This window comes from Nansenia antarctica (assembly GCF_963989245.1).
Source record: "Nansenia antarctica genome assembly, chromosome: 4".
NCBI classification, from domain to species: Eukaryota; Metazoa; Chordata; class Actinopteri; order Argentiniformes; family Microstomatidae; genus Nansenia; species Nansenia antarctica.
This window is the reverse complement of record NC_137689.1, coordinates 16,721,768-16,741,308: the sequence shown is the minus strand read 5'-3', so window position 1 is coordinate 16,741,308 and position 19,541 is coordinate 16,721,768. Positions and strand designations below refer to the sequence as shown.

Genomic DNA, 19,541 nt, shown 5'->3' with positions numbered 1-19,541 from the left:
AAGATTAGAGTGTTAGAAGTATGTGACATTTACCAGAATAGAGCAAAAATGCCAGGACGCCATTCAGCCTTGCCTTTCATAGTATGTAGTATTCACTGCATACTTCAGTAAGTCAATTCTCATTTCAGTCACATAATTCAATGGCCCAGGACATGGGGGTGGGCAATAGAATGTATGTATTGCTTACTGCATACATTTGTACTAAATAGTATGTAGTATGGTCAGTAGGCAGTATGAACATTTGGACACAGCATGAACATTTGGACTTGATTTTGGCATGCCTTTCAACCTAATAATGATTAGAACAGTGTCTATAGTATAGAAAAAGATCACAGCAATAAACATTCACACAAGTATTGACTTTAAAGCCAACTTTATTAGGTAACAGAATAAGCTTTACAGAAAGGGATGTGCTACGCCACAGATGAAACACCATTCAGCTCAGATTTGTGCGCATTAAGTGAGTTTCACTCCTGCCTCTGGCCCAACATGATGACAATTGATATTATGCCCCCAGCTTCATGGCCAAGTCCAGTCAACAATAATACAAATTAGACTGTCCTGCCATTATTCAGAAAGTCCCCAATCCCAGAGGAGACCAGTCACTGAAAAAGCATAATGTTTTGAACTGCATCTTATGAATCATGATTACTGTAACCACAGCTATTTACTTTCCACACCATTCCTGTGCACCCAATGGTTGCATAGGCATGTGAAAAGAGGGTAAATTAGTATCAGTGCATATTTAGAAGTAACTAAGGTTAGATTCCTGCAGTGTGTGGTGAGGATGGGTGGGAGCTGGTTTATAACCGGTCTAAACGAGAATGTTGGAGGCCAGGCTGCAAGTGAGGCCTGTACCATCAGGCTCCACATTTATCTTCTTCACAACCCCGTCCTCCACCAGCATAGAGTACCTGAAATAAAGGATATGATAATGGTATACTACATTGCTTTGGGCATTTTGGCTTTACAGGAGTGGATGGTTAATAATGGAGAAGATGATTTACTATGAAGTGAAAGAGGATGTTGATATGAGTGAAAAAAAAATATTCCAATGCCTAGGTATTGCAGAAAGTTCAACACTGGTTGAACAAAGGTTCCTTACCTCTGGGATCGCTTGTTCCCCAGCACCTGCACAATTTTGTCATTGTCTAGTAACAGATCCACTGCCTATGAACCAAATAAAGTAAGCGTTACAAATTGGGGCATTACATTTTGAGGAAGCTGGCCTAAAATCAAGGATCTTCAGACATATCTGACCTTAGTGAATGCTCCTGTAGGATCGGCCAGCATTCGCACCTGCAAAGGAAAGTAGATATTTAACATTGAAGTATACATACTGTGCATATACTGCGTGCAAGCATGAAAGTAATGCATTATGTTATTCATTTCACTGTACATACAGAACGTTAAATGTCTTTAAATTAAAGCATGTCCTGTAAGTGACAGGTGAAAGGATAGCACACTCAAAGCCATAACCATCTGACAGGTCATACGTCAAGTTGCGACTACAGCCACAGTTCCCAAAAGACCACTATCTAATTGATGTGCTGGGGACTGAGTGAACACTAGTTTTAAACTCCACTAGAAAGGTCAATCAGGATTAGTTAATAGATAAGATAGTTAAAGTCAATTGTCTACTTAACGTCATATCATAATGTAAAAATATGTAAAAAGCCTAGTCTCTTTGTTGTAATTAACCTTTGTATATTGATACATATCTGGAGTGAGGATATGTGGACCAAGCCTGAAGGTTACAGTGACAGAATGTCATTTTCAAACAGCATTTCACACCTTGCCATCTGCTCCGTGCTCCTTTCCCCAGGCAGCCATGACGAATGCGTCATTAATGGAGACACATGCCACTTCCTGCACACCCTTGCTCTTCAGCTCCTCAGCCTGCTCTATAAAACCTGGAAGATGAGTCTGAACACGGGTAAAAAAAGCAACATTTATTTATTAATATTTGTTCCAATGTTTCCAAAAACAAGAGGAATACCTTATCACTGTGTGTAGGCTCAGTTATGATCCATTATGATTTAAAAATTGTAATCAATTAACCGACACAAATGTATACATGAAATTCCTCAACACAACATGAAAGGTGGCAACATTACTAGTCACAAACATGACTTGCACATCAAGATTCTGAATGCATCATTAAATACCACCTGAAAGATTTTTCATTTTCACTTTCACTGGTGGACTATAGAGTGGAGAACAGTACGCTTTAAAAAGAGCTGTTACATATGGGTACACATATGAAATTTGCGTGCCAGCATATTGGCTTGGCCTGTATTGGCATACAGTTTGCAACACTGGTGCTGCACATCGCCATCATCACAAATCATTCCTGATGATATGAGCCTAATATTTTACTTTGTTCACCATATGTAGTGCTTGGTCTACCATAAATAATGAAGGAAAAACATGGTGAAAATAGGGATTCAAATGTAGTCTTCATGGTTAGAAATGATGGTGGGGAGAACAAGAGAAAATGATGCATATCTATGATATGAATTAAGTGAAATGAGGATCATCTGAATGGACATTACCTTGGAGCACCCTGGAGTAAAGGCCCCCGGCACAGCAAACAGAATTCCCTTCTTCCCCTTGAAGAGCTGGTCCATAGCAACCTTGTTCCCCGGCTCACCCTCATGGACCTCCACAGCTGGAAGGGTTGCTCCAACCTTGTGTATGGAGGGTGAACAACATATATAAGTGTCACAATAAGGGAATTGTAGGATGAATATTGACCACAAGGAGGTGCAGATCCCTGTCCCCATGTAATGATTTATTCCTCATCATCGAATGACATTGCAGATATCAAAATGTTGTAATAATCTGTCCCACCTACTACCAATGGAGACCAATATTTCTAACCATATGGAAGACCATCGAAGGATAAACTGTACAAAGACTGTTTATAAATATATCCAGAAGTGTACCTTAATATATAAATAGAGAGAGACATGCAAGTAAGAGGATACGGATTAGCCTAATTGTTCCATCTGCTGTGTTGACATTTTTCTGGAATCTACTTTCTATTCTACAATTCTATTTGTTTTTGAATGGGGACTGCATGATGTCATTTATTTGACCATCCTGTGTCTGTACTTCCAAAATTAAGAATTGTAGTACATGTTATGATACTAGTGGGCACATAATTGACTTCCTTTTTACTGTTTATCCATCATACAATGTAATTGCTTTAGTTTTGTGTGTGGAATGCACGTAATTTCATGTACTATTCTGTATAAGCAAAATGTCACTTGCCTTGATATGTCAACTGTCAACTTCAGTTCTATTTTATTACAAGAAAATAGCAACCTATAACGTATTAAAACATGCAAGACAGAGTTGCTGAGTCATTGTAGAGGCCTACATTCTCAATGAGGCTATAATTAGAATTGGGATAAGTAGGCTAATAAAATAATTATAATAATCAGACAGATAGGCCTTATTCGTCATGACTTTAGATAGTGGCTGTACCCTACTGTAAGGGGGTGCATGGCGGATAAATGCGACAAACATTCTCCCAACCCCAGAATAAAGAGTCTGCAGTCAAGGTCAATAATAACACATGTGCATTGTTTTTGGGTCATTAATGTTCTATAGTGTTTCTTACCTCGATTGGCATGTTGGCAACGAACGTGGTGTGTAGCGATCTAATGCACTGCACCGCACGAGACCCTTTCAGTATCGCTGAGGTGGGAATCATCGGTCTGAGTTGAGCGACTGAGCAAGTCCCTTTACGCTGTGTTATGGTTACAAAACCAGGCCCGGCGATTACAAGAGCATTAGCCGGAAATGATGTGAGTCTCTCTTTTCACGCCATTTCGCCCGGTGGGCGGAGCCGTACGTCACAGCCGGCGTGGATCAGTGTACATTACAACAACAGAAGGTTAACAGTTTTGTTCAGTTGTGTTTTACAATCTGCAGTTTATGGCGTATGAACTTGACACGGATCTTGTTGATCTTTTACATTAATCCTAAACGAGGCAAAAATTGCTATGTCAAGACTCGAGCTATGTGGCTTGCTATGGGAGGCAACCGGCGAGTTGCTGGGCTCGTTCTCGACAAACATGAACGCCCACTGTCACGTGCCCACCGTCCAACGGATGAAATGGCGTGAAAATAGCATCTCGGAAATCCTCCTTGCTGTCACAAAAAATGGCTTACATGTTACCTTACGCCCGCCTCGATGGTCCGGGCTTCATTTGAAGCTTTGCTGAAGTCCCACCTGCCACTAATCTCCCTCTCCTATTCCCTTTTTTTTTCTTCTTTTTTTTCTGTACACCAATTATAATGTGAAAGGTTGTTACCGGTATTACTTTTGTAATTGTACTGATCTATACTAATGCGGAACCAAAAGTGCGAGGCGGAAGATGTGGCTGTCGCACTTCTTTGAGTGGCCAATCAGGTATGACAAATGGTGTGGCATTTGATTTGACTGAATCCGGCTAATTTAACCGGGCTAAACGGCGAGGGCGGATTGTCATATTTTCCATAAGAGCAGCATAATTGTTTATTCAGAAATAAATAGCAAATCATTTACATAAACATTAAGGAAAATATCATACAATGTACTTGCTTTTTACTAGCAGTACTATTAATTTTCCTTTCCTTGAGTCGAGAGGGTTCCAGGCTTAAACATTTATTTGCCAAACAGGCCTAACCCTGTTCAATAAATTAACGCCACTAGGCAGCAGCACTCAAGAGATTAGGCTACCTGTTGGTCCTGTATGGGCTATGGTTGAAATGTGCTTTAAAGGCACAATGTGTAGGATTTCCTGATGGTTTTGATTATTGAAAAGATTATGTGAAGAGTTTATCTATTCAGTTTAGTAGCCATATTATCATTATCAGAACTAGAGAGGTTCATAACCCAAAATGTATGGTGACCAAGCGGTTCCAAATCTTCCTCGTTGCAATAGGGCTATGCAGTCCATCACATCTTTACATCACTTGGAGAACTGTTTAACATCTTTTGTATCACATCTGCTCATCTGAGCAGCCTGGCTGTAGATTACATGGCAACACAACCTGTGTAAAAAAGAAAAGAAAAGAGGATAGATTTCCTCCAGCCACCACCCATGAATTTAGTATTGAATTCTAGCAAGCAAATAATAAGACTTCTAGGATGGTGACAATTACAAGACAAAAATTCCTGTGCAACCAGAACATCATGAGAAAATGATGACAAACTATCAATAACTGAACATTTTTATTATTATTATTTCTTATTAGCGATCTGTAGAAGGTCATTGTGACCATTTTCTTATCATTCCTCTAACAAATCATTCTTGCTTACACACTAAACTGCTGTTTATTGTGAATTATAATTAAAAGTTTTCTGACTCATCGGCTTTGGTGAGCAGGACAGGGAACAGTGTTGCACATGGCAGACAAACACACATTCAAACAAATAAATCATGACAGTAGACGCACAAGACCGATGATATGTGATGGTGTGAGGTCATTTATTACAAAACACAAGCACCTACAATACACTAATCTACCCCTTGTTTCCTGCAGTGTAGCATTTTGTCTTTTCTTCACAGTGATTTAATATGAACAGTCACATTAAATTAACCATTTTAGCTTACTGAAAAATAGTACAGACATTCACAGCCATTGGACGACTTAAACCCACACAAAAAAATAAAACAAGTATCAACAAACATCAGCAAATTGAGTAAAAAATAGAATTTAATCTTTTAAATACAGTATTTTTAAAATACAAATATTGATTTGAAGTTTTCCATATTATAAGCTTTAGTACTACTATTAATTATCAATATTTTTACTGCAGATGTGAAATTTACATTATGTGACTATACAAGGAAATGTGAGACAGAGTTTTGGTAATTTCTTGTATTGCTCATTTACATAAATGTACACAAACATACTAACAACTACCAATGACTTAAAATCTTCTAAATTGTGACACTCAAAAATGCCCTCCCCCGCCCCCTAACCGTACCTATATATGACAGACAAAATGGCATTACATTATGCTTATCTGTATGAAAACACTACCGTTGTATATATTAGTTATTATTGACACAAACATTAACATCTTTACAACTTTCTGAAACTGGACCCAGGCATCCATGTTTGTGTACATTTTCACACACAAATCAAAGTTATCTTTGAGAAGAAAAATGAAAAAAAGAAAAGAATAATGAAACAAAACATAAAATAGGACAGGAATATACAGGACAGAGTTGAACCAATTGTCATCTAGTTTTACTTTTCACTTCACAACTAGAATCAAAATAATTAAACCACAAACTGTCTTAAAGTGTTCAGCCAAGAACAGAACAGGATGTGCACATTAAAAGAATAAGAACAAATATGAGTTTGTTTGTCAGAGACTTTAAAAGGATCTCAGCAGATTCAAACCATGTAGACTCAAGATGGCAAAATCTCCTTTCACTGCTGTGGGAATACCTATGTTCAGAGACTATTTTAATTCATGATCAGTCAATTCCTGACTAGTGTGATGTTCAGATTCATAAAAACATCTATATTCAGATTAATAAAAGAAATAACATTCACAACATTCTCAATGGATTGCTTTATTTCAGTACCAAACCTGAGGCTGAGTGTAACAATCTTAACTAAAAAGTAGCCTTAAAACCCAGAGACAGAAAAGTATTTGGGATAAATCTACTTAATCTATTTAAGAATTTCCATAATTAGCGGCATTCTAGTCTACTTTGTCATTCATGTCAGGGAATTTGTATCACATTGGCTGGCTTTAGCTCCATGTTATTCTTTCAAAAGAAATTGACCACCCTTCACATATTATGTAGATTGAGGGAGCATGTTGCTGCTCTGATTGTTTTACTATCAATTCTTCATCAGCAGCCATGGACCAACACCTTTACATTTTGCCATTCTGTTTCTCCCCAAAGATTGCAAGTTAAAGTCATTGTAGCGACTCTGAATCCAACATGATTGTTGATATACATTAATCTGATGAAATATGAAATCAAGCCTACAAAACAGAGACAAACAAGTAAACAAACAAATACAGTCAATAAGAAGGATTAAAAGGATGGTCTCAGTCAGACTGGGCTGTAAGATTCCCAAATGAGGCTGAATGTGTTGCATTTCATGTTGCTCTGAGCCCCATTTGGGCACCAATAGGCTTGCAGTTCAAAGGTCATACACAGTCCAAGGACCTGCTGGTCAAAACAATAGAGGTCCCTTTCTTCAGCCTTCCAATGCCTGCGAGAAGGGCAACAGACTGCTGGCACAACCGTCAAATATGACGGTTCAAATGAATAATTATAGCTCCAAAATCGGTTTGATCACTTCAGTTCACCAAACGAACAGTTTTCTTTCTTTTTTTTTTAAACAGCACATTCCATCAGAAGAGGAGTGGTTGGTTGACAAAAACTAGGGAAGAGGTCCGGAGACTCAAGTCACCAATGAAATAGGGATTTTAGTCCCCCTCGGACCCCCCCCCCCCCCCACCGATCTCCTTTATTCACTCTCTTGTAACAAGGCTGGCCATGAAACACTTGCTTTTTGTCCCTGATCTCAATACACCTTAGTTCAGTGTAGCCCCACTGCACAATTACAGTGCATCCCCGCACACAGAAACCAGTTTCTTATGTACCTATTGGATCTACTTACAGTATAAATAAAATCTATTTCCATGTACACTACAATATTTTCAGAGTTGACAATCATGATTGATATTCCCTTTTCTCTGACTAAAAATCAATTGTACAGCCTTTTTAAAAGCAGTTTCCCCACACCCATCCATTTGTAAAGCCAGTTCTTGCAATTATTTTCAACCACATTTTACTTTGAGTATTAATTTATCATGTAAATGTATTGTATTGCTTTTAACATATTGCAAGGAATTCCTATCAATAAACTGTAAGGCTGTGTTTGCCTGTGTATGACTGAGCTAGAGTAAATAGTACTACTCTTCTGTGTGCATGTCAATCTGACACGACACTGTCAATGGCCATTTGCCTGGCATTCTAGTATGGCTTATATGAGAAGGAAGATATTGCATTGTTTGCAAAATGTCTAAGCCACATGGTTACAGTCTAGCCTTTGATATCTTGTAGTCCTTCAGTAGTTTATCACCTACAGATCAGTGCTGCATTGGGACAAACCTTAGGGTTAGTGGTAATCTAATATGATTCTAACACTCAAAATTGATTTAACCTCTTTCAATGCAACTCCTTTCCCCCATTTGAATGTATTGAGTCTTTCATCAATGTTTGGCCGTCATGACTTAGATTGAACCATATAACCCCTCAAAAGGACATGGGGTTTCTCTGTTCTTACTCACTTACGAATCTCCCGGAAATAGCTACATAAAAAAAAAATCCAGAGTATATCCCCACATTCTTCATTATCAAATTCTAATAGAATCCTCTCCATTCACACCAGCCACCCATTCACTCTGGCAGACTTCCTGTCATCAGGACCTCACATCCTCCCTCTCTAGGGCGAGTCCATCATGGCCTCCAACATCTCTAGGAAGAGTTTGTGCATGGGCACGCCACCGCGGGTTTTGATGCTGTAGAAGGTGGTGAGGGCGCGGCCAGCGGTCTGACGGAGGAGGGGGAGGGTGAGGAGGAGACGTCCGGCCCGCTGGGGGTCCTCAGGGTGGCGCTGGCATTCCTGCTCCAACAGGGCCTGGTGGAGGAGGTCCCGAAGCTTCTGCACTGCCTCCATGTCCTCTATGTACACAGAGTCTGATAGGGGGAGAGGGGGAACGGGGGAGTCAGTCAGTCCGTGTGTGTGTGTGTGTGTGTGTACATAGAACACTTTATTTGTGTTTCTCTAAATGCCTGCTTTTCTCTTTGACAGAGGGTTTTCTAAGTTTGGGTTTCTGGCAACAAACCTGGGTCATTATGGAACAGGACGTGCTGGTCCAGAGTAATGATCTTTGTATTTGCATAACAAATAGTGCCTCTGTGGGCTAAGCAGACCGGGAGCGTGAGTCTGCTGTTTACAGTAATCTCCAGTTTATTCCCTCAGGGGCCAAAACTGAGTTATTTTCATCAAGAATCTCCTCAGAGATTGGGACTAAAGCATCCACATTCACTTATCCGCATGCCCTGGAAAAGTACCATAGAGCATCTAATGAACTGAAGCTTGCCGTCATAATTTTCAACCTCATTTATAATTTCATTGCAATATCAGATGCATTACAGACACTGTGTGCAGCCTTTTACATACTTGATGAATAGCTTGTTTACCTGAGTTGGTGAGCGCGATGGCTTTGAGCATGACAAACTCCTCACGGTCGAGCTGCATGACACGGAAGCGGCGGGCCAGTTGACTGATGGCAGCGTTGAGCTCCGTCAGTCCAGCCACGCGGGACATCTCCTCGTCAAGGACAAAGTCCTCTGCGAACACCACCTCATCCTCGCAGCCCAGGGAGCGGAAGGCTACTCCCAGCACGAGCACCTCCAGCCACACCGACTGCAGCACAGACATCTGGTCTGCTAGGGACAGCGACAGGAAGCCTGCACGGAGGGGATTCCAAGGTTAGAGTACACAGACTGACCACACTGATCAATCACTCGGCAGCAGCTGATACAACAAGGCAGCATTCCTGTTCCTGATAAACCTGTGAACCATAGTAGAGCTATCAAGGAACCTGCATTGTGAGATCAGAAACTACCGTATCATCATCACCACCACCACCACCACCCCGCCCCATCCCATCCCTCTCCCCCTCACCGGGGATGTGTTTGGCCCAACCGATGATGACAACCAGTTCACGGTCAGCAAGGTCACAGAGGGTGGTGAGTGTGCGTTGGGCTGTGTCAGGCTGCAGGGGGTCAGGCATGGCAAACAGCTTCTCTGGCTCTGCCACCAGAAGGTGAGACACGATGATGTGGGAGGAGCCTGTGTGTCACATACAAACAGGAAACAAAGGTTTACGGCACAATAGGCACTAAGATCCACCAAAAAACACGATTTTTAAGATTGTGCACATGAGTGCGTAGGCATATGTAGTAGGCCTACGAAGTGTTTTGATGGAAATTAAATGACTACAATCCCCTTACCTTTCTCACCCTCTTTTCTAAGGGGTAGAGGGGCACTCTGGTAGGTTGCATTCTCCACCTCTGGACGTCTTTTATACTTCTGTCTCCCTCCTCTGACCCGGTCCAGACGAACTCCTGCAACACAGACACAATGACAATTTAGAGAGAGAGAGAGAGAGAGAGAGAGAGGGAGAGAGAGATGAGGAGAGTAGCAGGTGAGTGAGGGAGAGACAGGGGGGAACCCTCTGCTCAGCCTAGTTGTGGACCTTGTACTCACCCTCCTTCAGCATGCCCACTTTGAGGCACTTTGTGAAGCGGCACGCCTGGCAAGCCTTTCTGCGCCTCTTTGTGATCTCACACTCGTTTGACGCCGGACAGCTGTACTCAATGTTACCTTCAGAGGGATGACAGGAAGTGGAGAGTAAGAGGCCACTCGGAGATGGAGAGAAGGATTTAGGAGAAACACATGAAAACAATATGCTGCTCTAAAGATGTGCTATCATCATTCCATAGGTGGGCAGAAGGGTATCATTCATTATACTGTGATAGAAATGCACACACATTATGCATAAGAGAAAAGAACAAGCAAACAAGACACACCCTTACCCTGGATGGTTCTTTTGAAGAAGGCCTTGCAGGCCTCGCATGAAGCTACGCCGTAGTGGTATCCCGAGGCCACGTCCCCACACACCAGACACAGCCTCTTAGGTAGCGTACTCAGGGCATACTTGCACCGACCACCTCCACTGCCTGTGGAGCCCTCCTCCACACCATCACCGCCCTCCTCCTTGAAGTGGCAGCGCAGAGCCGGTGTGTAGAGGGGGGGGGAGTAGCGCCCGACACCGTCTCCTCTAGTCCCACCTCCACCACTTTGGGAGGAGTCTGAGGAGGCCCCCCCAGGGCTGGCCCTGCCTCCCCCACCTCCCTCTGGACTGCTAGGTTCTGCCTTTATGTAGAGATCTGAACGACGATCCCTGGAAGACATGGTCTCTGTAGATGGATGAAGGAAGGGGGATAAAATGGGAGGGGAAAGAAAGGAAGAGAGAGGGAGGGAGGGAGGGAGGGGGAGACACAGGAGAGGACAAAGGTGTCATGTCCACATTACTGTTCCAGCGTCTCGTAACATTTAATATCATTACCCTTCCCGACAATTCCTGACCATAGTCATTCCAATGGCGACTCCATTAAGATAATGAAAGCTGTCGCCTCTTCATTGAATTATATCACTTGCTTGACAACTGACACGTAGACACCTTAATCACGGCCATGATTTCAACTGAGAGCACAGTTAGGCTACATGGAAATAGTTTTCTTCCTTTCTCTAGCACTGTGATCAAGGGTTTTACTTATGATGACTGTTGTATAGGTATGTTGATTCAGTTACTCAGATAAAAGCGTCTGCTAAATGATTTGAATGTAAATGTAAAATGTACTGTGTGCCTCCTTGTTCGATTACTTTATCACCTGCATAAGAAAATGTAGCCTATACAAAGTAAGACCTTGCAGGCTAACTGCCTAATGATACACAGTGGTCAGCATAAGCAGACAAATGATAACAGCAGACAATAATGTGAATCTATTTCATTTAACAATGTGTGGATGGAATAGTGGGAATTATGGGAGTATGTGAAGCATAGTGAGTGACACTGAGTGAGTGAGAGAGAGAGTTTGAGGTTGTCCGAATGTTTGCGCTAAGATGATGTGCTGACATGCTATGGGTTGTGAGGAGAGACCATAATCCCAGCTCCAACCTACTCTGCCCTCTCCAGATTAGGGTCATTAATCCACAGCAGAGGAGCACCAATCCCTTAATTAAAACCCCACAAGGAATCCCAGTAAAGAGATAGCAAACACTCCAACACTCTAATGCCCTATTCCCACAGAGATAACAGTAAAATGCCTGAAAAGATTTCCTGGTACTAGTTCCTCTGACCACCGTCTGCACAGGGTTGATTTACTGTGATTCTCACACGTCAGTGCAATGCAGATAGTGTCAGGGGGGGGGAAAGTGGTATTCAATGCAAATGCGAATGAGCAAATCTGAGGGGTGCACAGGACGGAGTGGAATTCAATGCAAATGCAAATGAGAATACCTGCATTTCACCTGTGCCCCATTTACAGTGCTTTACATAGCCTAAATTCATCTATGTCAATGACACACTCTAGGGGAGAGGGTGATTTCAATACAGCGGTCCGGGGGTAATGGTTCTGGGGTAACACACCACATTGACAGAGATTGTGTAAGGGCGGTATACTCTAGAACACACAGTCTCCTCATTTCCAAAGCTCTCGCCCGAGGTGTTGCAATGCAGGCCAATGCACTGATGCCGATCCAGTGGCCCAATGTCTCTGACACTCTGTACAGTCTGACTGGCCCTTACATAACCACTCAACTTTGACATTAACCACCCCACCCACCTCACCCTATCCCAAACCTCTCGTACTACTTGCAGGAGCACAATGCAGCCAACTCCAGGAGATGTAGAAATGACATTCTGCTCTCTGGATATCCTGAAGAAGAATTTCACAGTTGACAGGCTTTGCATCTGGTGACTATGACACATGTTCCTGTTATTAATGACACAAACGACCAGAGCAAGTGCGCGGTGGTTAGGTCTAGACTCTATAATCTGTCAAATTAATCACATTTCTCAGATATTTGGCAAATTAACATTTCAAGGGTGTCAGCCAGGCGTCAATGACCTGCTAATGTCTCAATGGGAGGTCCTCACGCCTATTTGTCAACGAGCCATCTACCTACCAGCCCCCCGCTGAACCCAAGTCTAGAGACACATGAAACCCTCCACATGTTTTAATATACAGTAGCTAGCTACTAGCTGTGTGTAAAAGTGTTAGCCAGCTGCTGCTAGCAACGAGCTTAAACCCATAGTCTGGCACTGTACTACGGCATTAAGCATTAGCTGATGTGTCCTGCTAAACGAAACGAGCCACACTGGCTAACGAATGTAGCTCGCAAGCTAATGTGTATACTCGTTAGATTAAAAAGATCCATGGAAACACAAACAGTAAGATCATAGCTAGTTAGCCAGCTAGCTACCAAGCTAGCTCTGATGTGTCTCTGATTTCCATTTCCTTCTCAGACAGTGACGACAACTCACCTGCGACGTTATAGCTTCCACCTTTGACAACAAGACAAGTTCCCCCAAGTTATGTCCTCAAAGCCCTGGCTTTATCGGGTCGGTGTGACCAACTAACCACCGCTAAGCTAGCGTACTGGAGTCCTCAACGCTTCATTCAACGCAGGGCTCGTGAGATGAGATGGGAGTCTGATGGTCCATTAGCTAGCTACTAGGAAGTGGTTCATAATAATAGGAAAGCAAAGCTGACAGCAAATGTCTGATTGATCCACTCACTGTGTCTACAAAACCGTAGCATGCCCACTAAAGTCAGATGCCTTACATAAAATGAGGGAATCAGGGTTCAATCCAACTCTCAGACATGGTCTAAGCTGCATGATATTAGGGTCTGATCACCTGGACAGGAGCCATGGGGTGTGGGGGGGGGGTGTGACCAAAAACCAGCAAATAAGGCGGAGCTGTCACATTTCGTGACGTTAGAATTATAAGGTTCTATCTCAATTTTTGTCAAAATTGAGTTTTTTACATAATCTGATCCATTAGGTGTTTATTAATGCCTGTGTGGTGTTGTTTTTTTTTTAAATGTTGACATTTTTGAGTTAGTAATTCATCAAATACAAAGGTTCCATCTCACAAAACATAATGGAATGTAAAAACTTTGACGCTCAATATCTCTGAACTGCCCTAAACGGAGATAGAACCATATAATTCTAAGCTCACGATTTGGTGCCTGAAGTCAATCAATCTTACCACACACTATTTAACACTGACACATAGGCCTGGTGGTGATTCCGATTTACACTAGAATAATTGGCTATTGAACTACAATACAATCGCCATTTCTTGATAAAAAACAATAAGAAGCAATAGGGGGAAATCAATTACCTGCGTTCTTTGCTGAAGGAAATTCTTACTGGTCTCCTCTGCTGGTAACCCACTCACGTGCGATTGGTTAGAAGTGCAACTGTGGCCTGGGGAGAACACTGTTTTATCAGGAAACCTAAAAAGAAAGACGACACACAATTTAGTGATTTCATGTGCAGGACAATATGTTATACTATAGGCTATAACCTAAACCTATATAGGACAAGGACATCTGATCTGTACAATCTTGATCTTGATCTCTCTCTCTCTCTCTCTCTCTCTCTCTCTCTCTCTCTCTCTCTCTCTCTCTCTCTCTCTCTCTCTCTCTCTCTCTCTCTCTCTCTCTCTCTCTCTCTCTCTCTCTCTCTCTCTCTCTCTCTCTCTCTCTCTCTCTCTCTCTCACACACACACACACACACACACACACACACACACACACACACACACACACACACACACACATCACTTTACTCAACAAAATAAGAAAGTATTATTCACCATTCCAGGCTTATTCATATTTTCTGAAAAGCACTTTAGTCCGGTGTTTCAGGCTTATGAAGCTTGGGAGATTACAGTGATGCAGACCAAGATTGTGACACCTATGCTTGCTGTTTGTCTTAGTGTGTGAGTTAAAGAAAGAAAGAACCAGGCATAGATGTGTTAAACTATCCCATCTCTATATAGTGTGTAACTGACTGCCAGTCTATCCTAAACTTACTCTTCCCTGCTCTCCTAATCAACCCCATTTGGTAGAAATTGCTGACAGAGGGGGAAATCATTTCTTTGTCTTTTCGAAAGGCACAAATTCAGTTCTCATTTCCACACAATGATACATAAAGGCTACATATGTTTTTGCACACACAACACTCAACCACCCCTCCCCCTTACACTCTCCCTGTGTGACACATTCCAAAGGTCAAAGTCACAGGAGAGCTTGAAGGACAGACAGAGTAACTGCAGTGGACTCTCTCTGTCCCTCACGCGTGCACACTCATGTGGTTTGAGTTGGGTGATAATAAGTTGAGATAGAAGGACTTAAAAGCATGGAGAGAAACAATGGACAATAGACAGGAAGGGTGAATGTTGTGGTGAAAAACCTGAGTACCGTAGATGAAGATGATTTTTCAGATTTCTACTTCTTCTCTGAAATTGCTTTGTATTTTATTTATTTTGTATCTTGACATGCAACATCTAGTGTCACAACTAATGTTTGCATGGGCCTTCATCTCAACAGTTTAATCTATACTGAAGTTGTCCATGCTAACTGACAGCTGACTCTTTCCTCTCTTTGCATGAGAATTTACACGCCTTGGATTAGAATACTAGAATAGAATAAAGTTAAATGTTGCCGGGCAATATCCACAAGACAGTATAAAAAAAGGAATTAGGTCTAAGTGGCCACACTTAAATCTAAAAATATACACACAGACCTCCACGTTGATAACATCTACTGATGGTGAGGACTGTAAACTCTAAGCAAACTTTGACAATTGATACTAAAACTGTCAGGATCAAAAGACCCCATTGTTTCTCCTTCCTTTGTTCTTGCATTGATTTTCTAATTGTTCCTTATCTCAACAGTGTGTAGTGGCAATATGACAATACTAAGTTCATTTGAAAGCTTTACATGCGGCACACCGCGGAGACATTGAGAACAGCAGAGGTGACCTTGCCTACTGATCTCAGGCCGGTGAAAGGTTAATTGCCAAACTGGATTATGGCTTCTTAAGATCAGGAATCTCAATCCTGGTCCTGGGGGACCATCATTTGCACGGGCCATTCCTTGAGGAGAGACCAAAGTCACCTGGAGTCACTCCCACATACTTAGAGAATTGCAGTGGGAAAAGTGGTGTGTGTGTATGTTTAAACGGAGTTTCCTGTAAGCATAAAAGACACATCACATCACAGCTGTCAGTAGGCCTATGCCACCAAAGACTAGTGGCCAGTTTTTTTACAGACAGCTGCAAGCTTACTACAAAGTTCAGGAACCGGCCTGATGATTGTTCTCTCATTACTGATCGCTTGATCAGCAGATTGTTATCAATTCCAAATTGCGATGAAGAGCAGCAATAAAAGGTATAATTCTAGAGAGGGTGAAGCTATCGCAGTACGTCAGTCACGATGTCCTACCACAGAGAACTGATACCAAACACATACCAACACACTTGGTGGCTTATTGCAGTAACGCACTGTAAATTATCGCTCATGCGCCCCCTTCCATATGTGGTCACGCAAACTTAATCAGCTGCAGAGAAGAATCATACATGCAAAACACGAGGACGCATAATGGGATTATTGGTACAGTTTTACAATGTTGTTGGCACCCCCTGAACTAAGAAGGCTACTTACTGGTGTTTGCGAATGCATCGCCGGAAGAAGGTCTAAATTCAGGCACCACCGTAACCACTGATCACCCCCACTACAATGATGTCTTGTTGACCGGCTTAGCCTCGATTAAGCTCTCCAGGTTTTCGACATTGCATCAAAAGTGACAGTCGTGAATAGCCGTATTCGACCACGAGCAACCTCCCGGTGGCGCAAAAATATTTCCAAAATGATTGCTTGGAAATGCAAAAAAACTATGTTCCCGATGGCTGTAGGCGCACGGATTTCATGTTTGGAAAAATGCTCAACCAAATGTGTTATTTTCAAGCTAGGGTACTAAGGGTAGTAGACTACCCGTCTGATATCCAGCCTAGTAGTGGTCCCGGTTGTTGGTGTTAGCCTACTGTACCGAGGGGTGTAGATTCTGGCTTTTCGCTGCTACAACTGAGGTTTTGGTTACGTATATCCTTGTCCATTCTCCTCCCTCTGCCCGCCTGCGTCTGTGTGTCTCCGTTACGTCTGTGCGCTGCGCCCTCCAATCCAGCCTACTTCCACCAGCGTCATCACCAGTGCCACCGTAGAGGTTGTTGCAACAATGAAGAAAAAATGACCTACTGTAGGTCTAATGTAGCGTATGCCTGACTCACTGGTTTAGGTTTTTTCTTTAGATCTATACATAGCTAGCGTAAAATACGCGTTTCATCTATAGGCTATATATGGTAGGCTTATTGTAGGCCTGTTTCGATTATGTTTGCTTACAAAAAGAAAGTGGATACATGGACTAAACACAAGATGTTTAGTTTATATAGGTTTAGCCCACTTCTAAATATGAGACATAATAATAATAATAATAATAATAATAATAATAATAATAATAATAACAATAATAACAATAACAACAATAATAATAATAAGAATCTATTCAACCAACAATACATTATTTATTCGTTTTACAGGTTTCACGGATTTGCAATGATTAATTTCAAACCATTTTTCAAAAATAAACTCTCATCACATTTTTGAGGATTCCCCATCGCCTACTTTCTGCAATCTAAATGGGTTATGCAATGTTCATTTTTCACTCGTACTTTTTGCGTTTCATTAAATAATTCCTAACATTGATAGGCTGGTTTAGCCTACAAACATCTATTCCGCTTTGTGTGTTTTATCTATAACGGGTCGGTAGAATGCAATGGATGGCTTTTGCTTCAATTAAACGCACACGCCATAGTATATCACACACACATCGCTTTAGATGGCATGGAAAATGTTTCCAGACGCGCTCAGTCAACTCGGTCTTGTGACTCTGCCTGGGCGGCTTGCTCCGTTACAGGCCATGCGAGTCAGCTGGTACGCGGAGCACTTTTTGGATCGAGGCCAATGAAGTGGGGGTCAATGGGATGAGGAGAGGAAGAGCCCAAGACTCCAATCCGCTAGTAGGTAACATGACCAGAACAGCTGGCATGCAGAGAGGAAGAGAGAGGGGCGCGCATTCTCTCCGTGGGCTCGTGCGAAATGCTGTCACGGAAAACAGTCCCGTGTCGGAAAATTCCAAATAAAACACAGCACAAGTACAGTTCACAACTTGAAGAACCTGCATGGCATTGTGAATGTAGGCTATTTATCACTTTCGTGTAGGCTAGGCTGGCTATCCCCATATAACGATGTGTCACGATATTACTTACAGGCCCCTGGTGTGCATAGGCTAATCTCAAATCAGGAAAGGGTTTTGGTTATGTAGAATATTGTTTTAGGAGTTGTGTTAGACAACCTAAACCCTGGGGGGAATAATGCCACACACGTGGGAGAGGAGACTCGTGGCTGTGTACCCCGTCATTGAGAATCTACCAACGACCTTGAATTCAAGGTCATTCACTGGCTCCGCATACATACACTGCAATTCACTGCGGCTGCACGATGTTGCAGTCTATGCACGCGCACTCTCCGTCGGAAATAAGCATGTGCATATTTTTTTGATGATTTATGAATTGAAAGCGTATTCTCCTTTGGAAATATAATGTTAAGCGAAGAGTCCTTTCATCGTAATAAGTTGTGAAATAAGTATTTTTTTTAAGAGACTTGGAGGAATGAGAGGATAGGCTACTACAGGCTGGATGCCAGGGAAGGGGGTCCTGGTCTGGTCTGGTCTGGTCTGGTCCGGGGGGCTGGTAGGCTGACGGGGCAGGTCACGACCCTGAGACAGGTGTGAACAATCGAAACACAAGCAATCATAGGCTTAGATAGGCTGTCAGCTTGCAAACACACATTATAGGCTAATCTATTGTCTCATTTGAATAATTCTTATATGGCTGTTTTAAATTGAATGTACCCCCCTCCCCCCACCAAGAGTCAGTAACAAAGAGTGGCAAAGGTGAAAGAAACAGACTAAAATTACAATGTTCTCCCCAGTTAGCATCAGCAATTAAATACATACTTAAATTAATGTGCATGCTCCAGTGTTGCTTTTCCCTGCCATTACTCAGTAGGCTATTTTAGGTAGGAAAAAATGGGTCTGGGCTAGGTGAAGACAACTCAAATGGTGATATAAAGAGGTTTAATGATTTACTCAAAGCAGGGGTGTCACCAGGCTGTTCTTGTCCATCTAAACTAGAGTGAACTGAACAAATGGGTAAAAACAGGACGCATGGTTGAGAAGACCCTCAAAGTGATAAACCATCTTTTAAAAATAGTCTGTGTGAGAAAAAATCCAACTGAGCGCAGGCACTGAAGGAAGCTTACATTCCTAGAATTCACCCCCATTATTCTACACTTTTGCATTTTTTTAAAATGTCAATTCCCATTCTGAAGACCCCCATGTCCTGTTGGAGCAGAGAATCAGAACTTAATTTCACACCACAAGCCTATATAACGGTATGTTACATACAATTGCTGTCTTGTCACATGTCTAAGTTATTACAGGGTCAATGAAGAATAGGACACCTGCTGCCACCTGTCATCATGTATAATTTACAGTCTGCATATATTTTGAGTGGCAATATTTTACAACAATTCTATTAGATTAAAAGAGAAGACCAAGGAAGATCTGGTCAAGGCATGTATTTTCAGTAGGCTCATTTATCAAAGCATTAGAAAAACTGTCGCATTGTATTAGTTGTAGTATTATAGCGCCCTCTAGCGGCATCTTCTTCACATTTTCGATATGTGTGTGTCAGCCTGTCTGCGGTGACGTCTGTGATAACCGTGTCCTCGAGCGCAAGGT

General features: G+C 42.1%; 2 protein-coding genes across 2 annotated transcripts; both read right to left on the bottom strand.

Annotated features, from left to right (window-relative positions):
• Positions 1-364: 364 nt before the first annotated feature.
• prdx5 (peroxiredoxin 5) lies at positions 365-3,772 on the bottom strand. The gene is made up of 6 exons (XM_080529818.1): positions 3,629-3,772; positions 2,556-2,690; positions 1,795-1,926; positions 1,261-1,299; positions 1,106-1,170; positions 365-914 (listed from the first exon to the last, which is right to left on the bottom strand). Exons 1-6 carry the CDS (start codon positions 3,719-3,721, stop codon positions 815-817), a joined length of 564 nt encoding a protein of 187 aa, XP_080385944.1. The 5' UTR covers positions 3,722-3,772; the 3' UTR covers positions 365-814.
• A 1,715-nt stretch (positions 3,773-5,487) lies between these two features.
• On the bottom strand, positions 5,488-16,498 carry esrra (estrogen-related receptor alpha). The gene is made up of 8 exons (XM_080529803.1): positions 16,346-16,498; positions 14,018-14,132; positions 10,641-11,024; positions 10,312-10,428; positions 10,056-10,169; positions 9,727-9,894; positions 9,240-9,509; positions 5,488-8,732 (listed from the first exon to the last, which is right to left on the bottom strand). Exons 3-8 carry the CDS (start codon positions 11,017-11,019, stop codon positions 8,479-8,481), a joined length of 1,302 nt encoding a protein of 433 aa, XP_080385929.1. The 5' UTR covers positions 11,020-11,024; positions 14,018-14,132; positions 16,346-16,498; the 3' UTR covers positions 5,488-8,478.
• Between the last annotated feature and the right edge of the window lie 3,043 nt (positions 16,499-19,541).

Excerpts from the sequence above, each read along its gene's own strand:
- prdx5 (XM_080529818.1), bottom strand. The coding sequence starts at position 3,721 with ATGATTCCCACCTCAGCGATACTGAAAGGGTCTCGTGCGGTGCAGTGC. Across the intron at positions 1,927-2,555 it reads TTACTCCAGGGTGCTCCAAG|ACTCATCTTCCAGGTTTTAT; the intron begins GTAATGTCCATT and ends ACCCGTGTTCAG. Across the intron at positions 1,171-1,260 it reads CTACAGGAGCATTCACTAAG|GCAGTGGATCTGTTACTAGA; the intron begins GTCAGATATGTC and ends TTTGGTTCATAG.
- esrra (XM_080529803.1), bottom strand. The coding sequence starts at position 11,019 with ATGTCTTCCAGGGATCGTCGTTCAGATCTCTACATAAAGGCAGAACCT. Across the intron at positions 9,895-10,055 it reads TAGAAAAGAGGGTGAGAAAG|GCTCCTCCCACATCATCGTG; the intron begins GTAAGGGGATTG and ends TGTGACACACAG. Across the intron at positions 8,733-9,239 it reads CATCGCGCTCACCAACTCAG|ACTCTGTGTACATAGAGGAC; the intron begins GTAAACAAGCTA and ends TCCCCCTATCAG.